General features: G+C 41.3%; 1 protein-coding gene across 1 annotated transcript; it reads right to left on the reverse strand.

Annotated features, from left to right (window-relative positions):
* Positions 1–942: 942 nt before the first annotated feature.
* LOC119654355 (ras-related protein Rab-21) lies at positions 943–14,407 on the reverse strand. Its single transcript, XM_038059701.1, has 5 exons — positions 14,108–14,407; positions 13,769–13,848; positions 13,503–13,709; positions 1,628–1,718; positions 943–1,569 (listed from the first exon to the last, which is right to left on the reverse strand). Exons 1-5 carry the CDS (start codon positions 14,237–14,239, stop codon positions 1,417–1,419), a joined length of 663 nt encoding a protein of 220 aa, XP_037915629.1. The 5' UTR covers positions 14,240–14,407; the 3' UTR covers positions 943–1,416.
* Between the last annotated feature and the right edge of the window lie 903 nt (positions 14,408–15,310).

Raw genomic sequence — 15,310 nt, forward strand, 5'->3', positions numbered from 1 at the left:
TTTCGTCAATTAGAACATTGAAGCGTTGATGTGCTGAAACTGGTCCAAAATCATATCGTCCCACAAAACGCCAAAATTCATCATAAGTTTTAGATAAAAATAAGTATATTTTATTTGAAACCGCCCATTTTAATAAATTCGTTACCTTTGTATTGGTTTTAAAGCATAATTTATTTTATTTTAGTGTCAAAAGGTAATATATCAATATTTTCTTAGCGTTCATAATTCGACGGCATTGCACTGTAGTTATGGCTCGAACTAGAATTAACAAGATCGGTTAAAAAATAAAATGTTGGCAGTTTCTAAAAAAAATTACATAATTGCCTTCATTTTTTTGAAACCAGAACATCGAAAAAAGGAACTTAATCTCAACAATCCTCGAAAATCCTAGTTCGGGCATAATGATAAGAATTACGATGATTTTGAAGAAGTCTTGAAAAACGTGGCTTCGATATAAACGCGTTTAAAGTTTTAGAAAATGTTGCGACCATTCGGAATGTGAAACCTTGTTAAATTTGAATGCAGTTTTTTTTTTAAAGATAAGTCCAGAAAATAAGAGATTAAGGGAATAATAAGGAATAAGGGATTAAGCGAATCGAATAATAAACGGCCGGACAGTCTAAAACAGTATCCAAAAAAACGTGATGTCACAAAAATATGCGAATCTCGGCTTTTGAAATTGAAGAATGATTCTTGATCCTATATACAATCCTATCCTATATACAATTGATTGATCCTATATTCTATCAAATTAAAGTAAAAAAAATGTAAAAAATGCTGAGTGTGAAAAGTCCCCTTGCAATACGCAACCCAACCACTCGACTGTCTGCTTAACTCCGTTCACACAAAATCGCAAAAACAACAAGAAAATCTTATCCCAACATATGAGCCAGTTCACAGATCTGGAGTCAACATCAACATGCTGAAGCAACAACACTAATATCAATAAGTTACAATTTATTTGATTAGTTTACTTTATTGTTACAATGCATTCTTTACTTTAATCCAGTCAAAACAATTTATTAAATCTAGGTTCAATTGTTCGCTACTTTTCTTTCTTTACTAATATGTCCACTACACTTACGTAGGTGAATAGCAATATTTTAGTCTCTCACTTTTCCGTTATCTTCAAAATGAATTCATGCCAAAAATATTCCCTCTAACGCACCTTGTTCAACATAAAATCTGGGGTCACAATCTTTTAATTTCCATGTTTTGCTATGTTTGCACTTAATTACAAATACTTATTAAAATATTCTTTATTTTTCCTTATACTGTGTTTACACATTTAGAAACTCTTTGAAATTACCAAAAAAAAGTTTTGTTTTTAGGCATCTCACATTTCATAATTAATATATACATAGCTAACGATTAAAGTATATAGTTACGTTAAAGAATGTTGTTCAATATGTCCATTTATCCAGCACCACAACATCTCGTTGATGTAGCATTTTCTTCAGCAGGAGTATCTTCAGCGTCATCAACCATCAGTGCATTGGAACGGCGTATTGAATTACTTCGGTTCAGTGAGTTACTACGCGATTCCTTAACATCGTGGTTTGTTATCATCTGAAATTAATTAAAGCAATGACTATCAACGCCTGAATAAACACACGGCATATATTACCATCGTAGAAAGTTCTAAAAATAGCTCTTCAATTCCTTCATTCATCTTAGCTGACGTTTCGAAATGTTTCGCTCCTACACTCTGTGAATAACTAGAAAATAAAATATTCTTTTCTAAGCATAATTTTATTTTAGATTGTTTAATTGTGAATTATGTATAATCTGTTATATAAAAAATGGAAGTGGTTGATATATACATATATTAGTTTGTGGTCGATAGATTCTGAAACTTTTCAACCGATCACTATGAAAATTGGTACACGGGCATTTTTTAAAGGGGAAGGTTTATAGGCTATATACGTTGCTGTATATAGTCCCACCGTTCACCCGATCGCTATGAAAATTAGTGAATATGTGTATTTTTCCACGTAGTTGTAGCTCGCCACTAGATGGCGCTACGACAGATCAACCTCTACACCCTTTACACGATCGCCGTGAAAATCGGCAATCATGTGGTTTTCGTTGCTTGTTGGACTCGCCTCTTGATTGCGCTGCGACGGATCAACTTTCAACCAATCTTCATGGCAAATAATGACTGATTTGTTAGACGTGAAATTCTGAAAATATTGCAAAATACCACCCAAAATTTCGAATATTTGAAGATCAAGCAGGCATGCACAGCAATTAGCAGCCAGTAGAACTGCTGAAATATCTGAAGAACTTTCAGATCTGCGGCAATGCTTGAATAGCAAGACACACGACGTGTAGCTGAACGCTGACAATAGGTTCGACGAAGATTAAAAATCAATCCCAACAAAACAGCATTCAATTAAAATGAAGACTACGATTGCAAAATGCATCGAAATGTCCTCATTATTCTAAGACTATATTGGGTCAGTAAGAAATGCCTGGGCTGTGTTATTTCACTGCAAAGTCAATTTGCCACCAATGGCTGAGTTACAGAACTACTTCTAGCTAATATTGCTACTCAATAATCCAAACACATTTTACGGCTTATCCGGAAAGGCATTGTATGCTTTAAAATGGTATCGTTTGAAGCGACAAATATAGTAAAATTTGGTAATTTCATTCCCACACCATCATTACCATTATATTGGCTCACTTCTGTCAGAACCTGCAGAAAATCAGCAGTTTTTGCAAATATACAAGCAGAACAAGGTCTGCACGGTTCAGTTAGTAATTTAGAAGTATGATAACACGACGTAGATAAGTATTCACGAGAGCTTGGAAACTCCCAACCTGATATTGATGTTCAGATAGTTGCATTCCCAGATTTGGACAAAGTTGCAAAAATCTACAAACCGTTCATGGTTGTTGTTGCGGTTACCCAAACCATGCCTCCCCGTCACATACCAGGTGCTTTGCATTCAGATCATGATCTCAATTTCACTTTTAGAAGCCTTTCTTAAACTGCGTATAGTTGCAGGGATTGTCATCTGATATCATTTTGCTTTAATTGCGTGCCGCTTCTGCATCTGCTGCAGGGGAACAGAGTGTCCGCCCTCAAATTCAATTTGGGCTGCCTCCGCCATCCGAAAATTTTCCTAACACGCAAACGTGAAGAATATATATGGACACTGGCCGCCCTCGAAAGTACCTTTGCCTCTGTTGTAGACTGCAGGCGGCGTGAGCTCTATATCGAAAATCTCCGTTGATACAAACCGGAATCTCGAGGTCAATATCCTCCTATCGAGGAGGTTCGAATTAGGTGCCTTATTTTAAGGACCCATTGTCATTATGCCTCAATATACCAGCAAGTATATCACTATATTTCGTAAATTAACTGCAAACTCCCCTTAAGCCTATCCTAGAACCAAAAAAAATATTTATATGCAATGATATAATCCATAATACAGAAGACAATACTGAAAGAGTTGGTGGAAGTCCTATTGTAATTAACAAAGTTATAATATGTCAAAGTTGCTTCGTTTGTCGTCCAGAAACGCTATTCGTTGGTCCTAGCAATAATAAGAAACAACAATAAACTCGACTTTGACATATACAGAAAGAAAACTCACACACAGCGAACCATACCAAGAACATCGAAACACATATATGGGCAGAAAATGGCGGCTTACCACAGTATGATACATCAGTTGCTAGTGGCACCATTGACAGAAGAGCGCTTTAGAATGGAGATAACTTACATAAAAGACACAGCGGTGAAAAATGGATATAGTAGGGAGGAAATAGAATATTACGTAAAAAAACCACAAAATAGAATAAATAGGGACCAACTCACAACACTCTACAAACAACAAAAAAGAGATAACGCTCCTATCAGAGCGAGGATTACATTTTCATCGTTAACAAGCAAAATAAGGAATACGCTTTTAAAACACAACATCGAAATAGTAAGCACAAGCGCTAACAGACAACTGAGGACTAAGCTAGGTTGAACCAAAGACAAATTGAAAAAAGAAGAGATGAGTGGAATCTATAAGGTCAACTGTCCAGAATATGAAAAAGTATACATTGGTCAGACTAAAAGGCTAGTGACCACAAGATTCGAGGAACACATAAGAGAGTACAACAAACGAAAAAGCGACGACCCTCGAAACATTAAGTCAATGGTTGCAAGGCATATGGTGGAAGATGGACATACCCTAACGATGGACAATATGGATGTTATAAAGCGGGTGCGGAAACCCCACCTTTTAGATGCAGGAAAAAGCATATACATCATTAAAGAAGAGAGGCAGGTAATCTTAAATCACGACGAAGGAAACTGTGCAACGACCCTGGTAAAAAAGCTATGCAGCAGGCAATAAATAATAACAAGTCGGGAAACCGGAAGCTTGACGCTTCAGGTATATAAGGTTTTGTGTTTCCCTATGTGAGGAGCATAGCGTAGTTCTCCATTGGCTTATAACATTGACCCGAGTTATTGAAATCGTTCAGTTCTGGGCAGGTTACTGCCATTGGAAGAACTGAGCGATTTAATTATCTCGAAGGGCAGGTTACTGCCATTGCTAGAACTCAGCGATTTAAATATCTCGAGTCAACACTATCAGCCAATGGAGAACTGCGTAATGAAATTGTTTCACGCATTAATGCAACCTGGATGAAGTGGCATTCCCCAACTGGTGTTCTTTGTGGTCGACGTATCAGCGCACGTCCCAAATCTAAAATTTACTGCAATGTCGTCCGTCTGCCACTCTCTATAGTTCTGAGTGTTGGCCGACTATAAAGAACAATGAACGGCGTCTTGCGGTAATGGAGACGAAGATGTTGCATTGCACTGGTGGCGTGACACGTTTTGATTAAGTCTGAAATGAGAATATCCGCGATCGATATGGGTTTGCATCGATCGTGGAAAAACTACAAGAGAGGCGTTTTCGATGGTGTGGTCACGTAATTCACGCTAACGAGAATTCAACAACCAGTATTGATCAGAACATCGAAAGCAATGGTAAGCAACCAAAAAGCCGGCCAAAACAATGGTGGCTCGATACGCTGGATGGGAATTTAAAGGTCTCGCGATTACATCCTGATCAGGCATTTGATAAAATAAAATGACGAAACCGATCACCACGAGCCGACCCCGCTTGTGAAGGGAAAGCTGAAGAAAAAGAAAAAGATTTGAGGAGCGGTGAGTGCACGATAGCTCGGTGTCACATAGCTAAAAATTCCATTCCCCTCTATTTTCTAGAAAACGATTTAAATAAATCATTTGATGGAAAGCCCTGTGTTGATAATGGTCAACCTCATACGCTTCACGCCCTCAGGTTAATATTATTAGCGAATGAAAACAATTTAACCAACATCAAATATAAAAAAGGGCTAGGGAGAATTAGATTCTTCTTGAATGAAATTTTAATATTTCACTCGAATTTCAATTATTCTCGTTAATTATGACGTCAGCATCTTATTTGTATGGCTTAGAATGCTGTTAATTAGCACGAAATTGATAAGTTTGAACTGCTATAACTTTCCCACTAATAGTTGGATTTTCATGAAACCTGGCATGTGTATGCACAAGGCTGTCCTCTATGTCGGTGCAAAATTTAGTACACTTAGGATGAACTTAAGGGGAGTTTTTTAGTCAATTTCTAAAAGTTGATAATATACTATTAGTAAATTTTTTGAGCAGATACCGGAATGGGACATCTCTCGAAGATTAGATTTCACATAAGTGTTTTACAAAAAACCTTAAAAAGGGCTGCAGATAAATAGATTCTTCATAAATGCGACTTTAATATTCCACGCGAATGTCAATTATTCCGGGTAATTATGACGTCAGCATCTGATTTGCATGGCTTTGGAAGCAGTAAACTCGTGCGAAATTGCTAGGTTTGAACTGCTATAACTTTGGTGTTAATTGCCTGATTTCCATGAAATTTAACGCATATATACGAAAAATTGTCCCCTATGCTGGTACAATTCGGAAGTCCTAGGATGAATTTAAGGGGGTTTTTTCAGTCAATTTCTAAAAAGTAGTAATATACTACTAAGTTTATTTGAGCAGATATCGGAATGGGACATATTTTGAGGCCTAGATTTCATCTAGGCGCACCACCCTGATTTTTTTCGGATTTTTAGGTTGGGTAGTTTCCGAAAATGAGTCCTGTCTCACTTCAAGTGCGTACATTTTGACTCCTTACTCACGCACTTTGCAATTTATGCCAAAACTAATGTCAGTTTCGGAAAGTACAAATCGAGATCTTTCATTTGATACCCTACACAACTATATCCGGTGAAAAAATTTTTTGAATCCCCCCTTTGCATGCATGAGGAGCCCGCCTTTAAACTCCACCTAAATTTATGCCACTCGCTGTATGCGTGGGATTTCATAGTTCCCATCTGTCCATCAAATTTCGTTCGGATCGGTTTAGCCGTTTTGGAGAAAAATGCGTGTGACAGACAGACAGACAGACATTGAATCGATTTTAATAAGGTTTTGTTTTACACAAAACCTTAAAAAGTAGGAGAAAATATGGGTAGGATCAGAAAATTAATCATAACGTAATTAGTAGAACTAAAAAGTTACGATATAAATAGGGGTAATTTAAGATAGGTTAACTAATTATGTACTAGCACTGAGGAAGGAGGCATGTGGTCTCCGAAACAATTGTGTGTGGGGAAAAAATAAAAATATTTACAGGATAAGGAAAAACACCTAGTTCTTTTCTTAACTTATATACCAACTGTAAAAAAAAACATGGACATTAATTTCAACTTAGTGATGGCTTGATTGAATCAATGAACGGTGCAGGTATTCATTTTTGTGTGATTGATGATCTGTTATCGAAATATTCTGGATCGCTTAGGTATTCAGAATGAATTGATGATAAATGCCGGTATTAAATACGGTTAAAGGGTAGTATAGGTCACAGGGCGAAACGTGGATTGGTACCCACGATGGAGCATAAAAGCTGGGAAACGCCTGCTGAACCAACACCAAAAGCTCTACTACCAAACCCTATCTCCACCTCTACGTGGTGATCGCTGAGAGTTCTTTCTTTATGAAAAACTGCAGACGGAGAAGGATGACGGCGAGTCTCCCGCGCCTAAGAACGGGACAAAGTGTATCAACTGATCCTCCGGGTTGGGGGTTGGGTAGGGCTGACAACCCTACTCGGAAAACCGATGTTACGAAGCCACGAAAGGAGCCTCGGACAGGATGGATTTTACAACGACGGACGCGGCAACGACAACGAATTAACGATTTGCGCATTTTCTCGTGGAACGTGCGCTCCCTGTACAGACCGAATGCTGCTGAGCAGCTGGCCGATACCCTGTCCCAATATAAGGCTGATCTAACAGCGTCCCAAGAGATGCGATGGACAGGGACCGGTTTCCTGGAGAAGGGCCGCTACACCATATATTATAGCGGCCATCCAGTAAACCATATGCTCGGAGTAGGTTTCTTAGTCAGCCAAAAAATGAAACCTGCTGTTATCGGCTTTGAAAATATAAGCGAAAGGCTATGCACTCTGCGTTTACGAGGCAAATTTAGAAATATAAGCCTCATAAAAGTCCATCCCCCTACAGAGGAGACTGCAGAGTTGAAGAAGGATACCTTCTACGAGGCAGTTGAGCGGACGCTCAAAGGCTCTCCCAAGTATGAGATGAAAATCATACTTGGAGATTTCAACAGTCAAGTAGGGACGGAGCCCGTATTCAGGCGATACGTCGGCTCCCATAGCTTACATAGGGATATCAATGATAACGGACTGCGGATTATTCAGTTAGCAGTATTGCACGAAATGGTTGTTGGAAGTACCTGGTTTGCGCGAAAAGCGGTCCACAAACATACATAGGCCTCTCCAGACGGGACCACTTTTAACCAAATTAACAACGTGATGATTGAACGCCGCCACCTCTCAGCTTTGATGAATGTCAGAACATATATGGTGGCCAATATAGACTCGGATCACTATCTCGTTGGCATGGTGCGCCGAGCTCGAATTACGACACCACCTACAATCCCCTCTGACGATCAGGTGAGAGTGAATACTGAAGCCATCCACAACACAGCCTCCGCGACACCTATGAGAGGGGACCGGATGCCGCAATAACCGCAGTCAACAGAGATCCTGGAGATGAAGCATCAACAAATGATCTTCACAACCACCTGAAGAACGTTATCATTGATACGGCCACAAACATACTTGCTGGTTTAACGATGAACGTAAGCTAGCGACGGAACGGAAGAATGCCGCATACCGAGTAATGTTGCATTCTCAAAGAACGCGGGCACGCGCAGAGACTTATCACGAGCTCCGTCGAGCGGAGAAGTGACTTCACAGACGGAAAAAGGAAGCCTGGGAGAACCAACAAGTCTGTGAACTAGAAAAATACAGGGAACAATCGCACCAGGCGCGGAAGTTGTACCAACAATTCAGTAGGATGAAGCCTTATACACCTCGATGCTCATCCTGCCGAGACAAAGAGGGAAATCAGATTTCCGACCGAATGGGCTTATTGGAGCGATGAGTTGAGTACTTTGATGAGCTGCTGAACAACCAGAACATCGGCGAGTTGGGGGTCCTGCCCGAGACGACCAGTTACACCAAGTGGTTCATCAACTTGTACTCAAGATATGGAAAAGCGAATCAATGCCTGGCAACTGGCAAATAGGCATTATCTGCCTTATACATAAAAAGGGAGATATCACACAGTGCAGCAATTATAGAGGTATCACATTGCGGAGTACCATCTATAAGCTATCTTGCTAGGCCGGATAGCCCCATACGCCCAACCAACCAACCAACCAACAACATCAAACCGCACTGATCAAATGGGAAGAATAAAGATAAGAGAATACAACTTTGAGTTCGTTGATAATTTCTCCTATCTAGGGTCGAAAATCACAACCGATAACAGCTACGCTGATGAAATCCGCGCACGGTTGTTGGCCGCCAACAGAGCCTATTTCAGCTTACAAAAAATGTTCCGCTCGAAACGTCTCACCATAGGGCTCTCAAAGCTCTAACTGTACAAGACAATGATTTTGACAGTCCTCATGTATTCCTCGGAGACTTGGGTTCTTAGCAAGAAAAATTCTGAACTCTTGGCCGCATTCGAAAGAAGAACCCTCCGAAGAATTTTTGGCCCCCTACATGAAGATGGGCGATTCCGTAGCCTACTTAACGACGAAATCTGTGAGCGATACCATGACCGTCAAGTTGTGGATAAAATCCGGCTCAATAGGTTACGGTGGGTGGGTCACTTGTGTGTGTGTGTGTGTGTGTGTGTATGGTGGGGGAGAAGCTACAGCTTCTGAGCACTCAGGCCGTGTTGGCCCATTGTACTCGCCTCCCCCGTCTAATGGAATATTCCGGATTCGTTAACGTATCGCAGGATTTCCGTTAGTGGATGTGATGCTACCCGTCGCAATTGGAGGACATCGACACCAAAGATCTGATGCCTGATGCGTCCATAGGCGGGGCATTCACATAGTAAATGCTCCGTGGATTCCGCTTCCTCATTACAGGAGGAACACGTATCATCTTCGGTAATTCCTATTCTGAACATATGCCCAGCTAGTGAATTATGGCCTGTCAGAATGCCCACAATACACCTGCAAGTCCTCCTGCTTTTCGACAGGATAAACTTTACGGTACGTATGTTGGCTTCTGGCAGGAAAAGTTTGGTGTGTCGAGCAGCATTTAAGCTCTCCCACCTGTCGTTATGGGAAACTTGTTCCCAGTTTTTGAAAACAGATTTAGCCAATGCTACTGATACCCCAATTGCTGGCTCCGGTCCCGGCATAGGGGAGATTGACCCCTCTTTCGCTAAAGCGTCCGAGATTTCATTTCCCTCTATGCCACAGTGACCAGGTACCCAGAGTAGTTCCACCGTATTGAATCTAGACATAGAGTTCAAACGGTTTCTGCATTCCTGGACGATTTTCGAGGTGATCAAAGGACTGCTCAATACCCTCAGTGCAGCTTGACTGTCACTGCAGATTGCGATGCGCCTGCCCTTCAACCGCTCGTCAATCACCCAGTTTGCCACCCTTAGGATCGCATAAACTTCGGCTTGAAAAACCGTTGCATATTGTCCCAAAGGAAAAGCCCACTTCTCGTTTTTATTCGAGAGGTAGACTCCGGCGCAAAACCGGGATGTCTGGAGTTCCTTATTAAGGCAGGCCTAGACCGGATACCGGTTGTTGCGCCGTTGCGCCTCCGATACTGAACGAAATCCCGAGAAGTTCAGCATAGTGTACGACGTGACAAAAGCGAATTTGCAATTGTGCTGGTCAGGAAAGGGGCAGCGCACTGATTTCAGAAGTGTATACTGCATCCCGAAAGAGCTTGCATGTGGTCGCAAATCTTGCAATGGTCCTGTGAAGGACGTCAACGGTCGACCAGCAACTGAAGAGGTGGAAAGAACACTTCAGCACGGTTCTTAACCGAGGTGCTCTCTCTTGTGGACTAACCATTTAGTCATCGAAGCATGCCGATAACTGTTGCTACAAGCAGAAGAGAAATCATTTCGGCCACTCGAATGGAGTAAAGCCGTTGGTGGCCGCTTGACGGTCTCCCCGCGGACTTATTTATCGCTGTACTTGCAATTACTGCATATTTGCTCCTTTCACTCATATGGAAATCTTGGGAATCTGAGACCACTCCCAGAGAGTAGATGAAAGGGATTATCGTTAAGATTCCAAAGAAGGGGACCCGTTTTGAGTGTGGCAATTGGGAAAGTATCTGCGTGCTCCCTGCAGTCGCAAAGATAATGAAAACATCCGCGACCAATATTGAATTGCACCGATCGTAGAAAAATTGCGAGAAAGGCGTCTTCGATGATATGGTCACGTAGTTCGCGCTATCGAAAATTCACTCGATAAGATTGGTCTAAACGTAAAATCGACCAAAAGGCCGGCCGAAACAACAGTGGCTTGATACGCTGGATGGGAATTTAAAAGACTCACGATTGCATTCAAATCAGGCATTTGATAGAACCAAATGGCGAAACCGATCACTATCAAAGAACATCTCGAAAGCTTGACCAACAGAGAGCAGGCTGGTTTCCACTTTGGATCTCCCTGCATTGGCCACATCAAACCATCAAATTCGCTGCAAATGATCTTCATCGATTTCAAGAAAGCTTGCGATAGCGTGAACGAGGAGTGTATTTTGAGTGCTATATGCAGGAGAGGCATTCTGGAGAAACTAACTACATCGTCATATGATGAAACAAAATGTCACATATTGCGGCGAGGTAAAATCTCGGAGGATTTTGAGATCCTAAGTTGCTGCGGATGACGTGGAGGAATGTAATGGACGATGACATCTTTCCTCAAACAGCTCGTCGCCGCTGATTACATCTGTTTGCTCTCTCACGGGGTCATGGACCTTAGCCAAAAAGCTCCGGATTTGGAAAGAGAGGCAAGTACAGTTGGACTGAAGATAAACACTAACAAAACCAGTCTGACGGGTTATCGAGCTCTTCATATCTGCATTAATGGGCAGAGCATCGAAAGCGTCGATCAATTTGTATATCTAGGAAACGTGGTTTCTGCCGACGGTGGCACCGAACTAAATGTTCCCCGACCCACGCGCTAGATCCGCTTTCGCTGCTTTGTCTAAAATCTGAAAATGCAGTGATCTCAACATCAAGATCAAGTTTAGACTGTTCTGTGTTTTGTGTGTTGCTATATAGGAGTAGCACATAGAAAGTAACTCCCACTGTCACTTGAAGGCTCTAAGCTTTCGTCAACACCTGTCGTATCATCAGAGTACGTTGGCGTGACACTATTTCAAATGAAGAACTCGGTCGACTTACTCATACGCACTGTATTCGGAAGGCGGAAGGGTTGTGAATAGGTCGTCCATTAAGGAAGGGCGAAAATTCCATTACCAGAATCCACCCTCCCAAGATGGCCGACGAGTGGGCTGTCCTAAGAACACTTAGCACAAAACAGTGGGGAAGGACTTCGAGATGCTCGGGAAGTCGTAGTGGGAACTGAAGGGCATTTCAGATAACCGCGAACGATGGCGCGTAGGTGTGGTTAATGTGTAAATCCCACCAAGGGGTGAATAGCACTTGTAATGAAATAGGTGGAAATTTCTGAGTAATGAGGAAAACATCAGTTGTCCTAATTCAATGAACAGAGGTTGTAGATTTCCAACCTATCTGTCCGTCTACCTGGAGGACTTTTCTCAGAAACGGTTCCTCCTCCATTTGAAAATTAGTGGGAAGGTGGTAACTATCAACCCCCGCACATGCAGTTAGTAACATCATCGTTCTGCATTTCGTTTAAGGGACGTACAATTTTTTTCCACCGAATATAATCATGTGGGGTATCATATAAAAGCTTTCGATTATTGCTTTCCAAAGCAGGCCTGAATTCTGACATTTGTTGCAAAGGGGGAGTGCCGGGATTACAAAGCTGTCATTATACGGTGTCTAGACTCCAAACCACCTTCCACACCGACATTTGCTCAAATAAAGTTAATAACAGCATCCTAGAATTTGTTGGAAATCGCGACCATCAAAAAGATAAAAAGGCAAGCTTATCGCTGTTGAACAAATTTACTTCAATCTAAGGGTTTGGATGAATAGTATGACATAATATATGCATATAAATTAACAGCTAGGAGCAATTGGGACCAATGACCACTAAAAAAAATCTTTTACATATAAGAAACACACAAAACCTGAAGTGTCCAGTTTCTAGCTTCCTGGCTTGTTTTAATCTATTTTAATTGTAAACTATGTTATGTTATGTTTGTAAAAAAATGCTCAACTCTCATCTAAACTCTACAAAACAAATCATCGTGTAAATAGTAATATTTTTGTTAAGTGACATATGTGGAACAGAAGTATCAAAAATCCTGTCCGCCTTCTCAAACTAGCTGGAGCACGTTGGCACAATAACTTAATTAGTGTCGCGCCAAAAATGAAGAGGAACGATTGAGGGAACTATACTGGGCGGGCCTAGAAGGAGAATGGAGCAGTCTAGGGTGCTACAAACCCATGCGCACAAAGGACTGCTTAAACCTCACCAAAAACAACCTCCGAATCATAGTGGGAAATCTCACTGGTCACTGTCGGCTAAACTATCACCTAAGGAAGCTAGAGATGAAAAATGTAATTCTAAACACTTTGCGAATTTCAGTGTGTTTTTAAGAATGATTATAGCCGACGACCATCAGCGTCGACATTAACATCGGAGATTTATCAACATGACTCATTCCTAAGTAAGTCCTACTGCCCAAAATGAACGCATCGAAATATCCATGATTCACTTCTTCACACTATTGTAATTCTGACCAAAAAATAGAAGCTTTGTTTACTCTTCCTACCATAGAAAACTCACGCAGGTTGTTTTCGTTTACTTAATTTAGTTTTATCTTGACAATGAAAGCAATTATCTCCGCGACAGTGTTGATTCCCCACTGGGCCATTAAGGCAGAATCTTGGGCAATCTTATCTCAAGAACTGAATTTGCAAATGCTCACCTCTCCGCCTCATCGGCGGGTACGTGCCGATCTTTCTCCAAATCCGTCTTGTTTCCAACGATTGCGATTACAATATCGGAGCCGAGCATCTTTTTCAACTCCTTCACCCAATTCTTCACCTTCTGGAAGGAGTCCTCGTCGGTAATATCATAAACCAGAATAGCCCCATCTGACCCCCTGTAGTAAATCGGTCCCAATGCATGGAATCTGTGGAAGTGAACAAACAATGAACCAAATGTCTTATCAGAGAAACGCTTGAACTTCACCTTTCCTGGCCGGCGGTGTCCCAGATATTCAAGTGAACTCTTTGTCCGTTGAACGTGAGCTTTTTCGTCACAAACGACGCCTGCAAGCAAACAGAAAGGAACCGTAAGTACGCTGAGGTTAACACTCCATAATAGGCAGGAAGCCGGACAAGTTGCGAGGTATGCAGCACGCAGAAACCACACAACCGCAAGCTATGACATTGGCTCCATTCGAGCGAATCGATTGTCCGTAATGAACCCGAACCGCGCAACTGCCTTCCGGCTAAATTTCTTCACTGAACCCGCCGACCCATTCCTCCAGAGAAGCAGTTTTGTGAAAAATATCAATCGCTAACACACCTGAAGTGTCGTGAAATGTTTGGGGTTGAATTTATCTTCGACGTAACGCAGAACAATCGATGTTTTTCCAACGCAGCCTTCGCCCAGAAGCACCACTTTGAAATTAAACCCGTTCGCAGACACCAGCGACATTTTCTCGATTTTCACTAAATTCTCGTCTCGTCACTGACACTTTGTTACACGGAGAAGCATTGCAGGCAGCGGACTCAAATTAGATGAATGCCTTGCCGAGTCAGATCGCAGATATGTTTCCTCTATCTTTTCTTTTCGCTCCACAGACGTCAGGTGGACGTCGATGACAGTTTGTGGCATTTCGGAGTAAAATTCGGAGTTATTCCCATCAGCTGTATTTGTTGATGACGATTTGTTGCGCAATAATATAATGAGAGGGGAAATTTATGGCTCATTGGTGTATGGGAAAAAATAATTGCAACAAGTTGCAAGAATATTTTAACCGTCGAAGGCTAGTCGTAATATTACTTCAATGAAATAGAAAATGCTATTTGAGAAAAAAACTGTAAACATTGAAACAAAATTCCATATTCAGCGTGCGGTAAAAAAGGTAGTACGCTTGCAACTTTAAGATAATTTGGTAACCTAATGCGTGCATACCTGGCAAGATATCCTGCAATTAACACAATCACTTATATTTCCGGATAGCTGAATGGTTAGAGCACAAGGCTGTCGTACGGAAGGTCGCGATTCAAATCTCACTGGTGGCAGTAGGATTTGTATCGTGATTTGACATCGGATACCAGTCGACCAGCTGTGAATGAGTACCTGAGTCAAATCAGGGTAATAATCTCGGGCGAGCGTAATGCTGACTACATTGCCTCCTACAGTGTTCTGTAGTGTACCCTTACGGTCTTGAATGAAGTGCTCTAACACACTTCAAGGCCCTGATCCAATATGGATTGTTGCACCAACGATTATTATTATTATTTATTTTTTACATAAAAATAATTGGATAGTTTTATCTTTTGTAAAAAACACTTATTAAAATCGAATCAGCCTCTCTATTCATTTGTCTGACGGCTTGTCTCACGAAGGGCTAGAACTTCCACGCATGCATTGAGTGAAATTACTGCATATTGAATTTATGGGGAGGTAGGGTCTCCATATATGTATGTAAAATGAGGTCTAAAATTGTTTTTCACTTAACCTAGACATGTGGGATATAACAGAAGTTGTAAAAAGGAGTGC

Source organism: Hermetia illucens, chromosome 1, assembly GCF_905115235.1.
Source record: "Hermetia illucens chromosome 1, iHerIll2.2.curated.20191125, whole genome shotgun sequence".
NCBI lineage: Eukaryota > Metazoa > Arthropoda > Insecta > Diptera > Stratiomyidae > Hermetia > Hermetia illucens.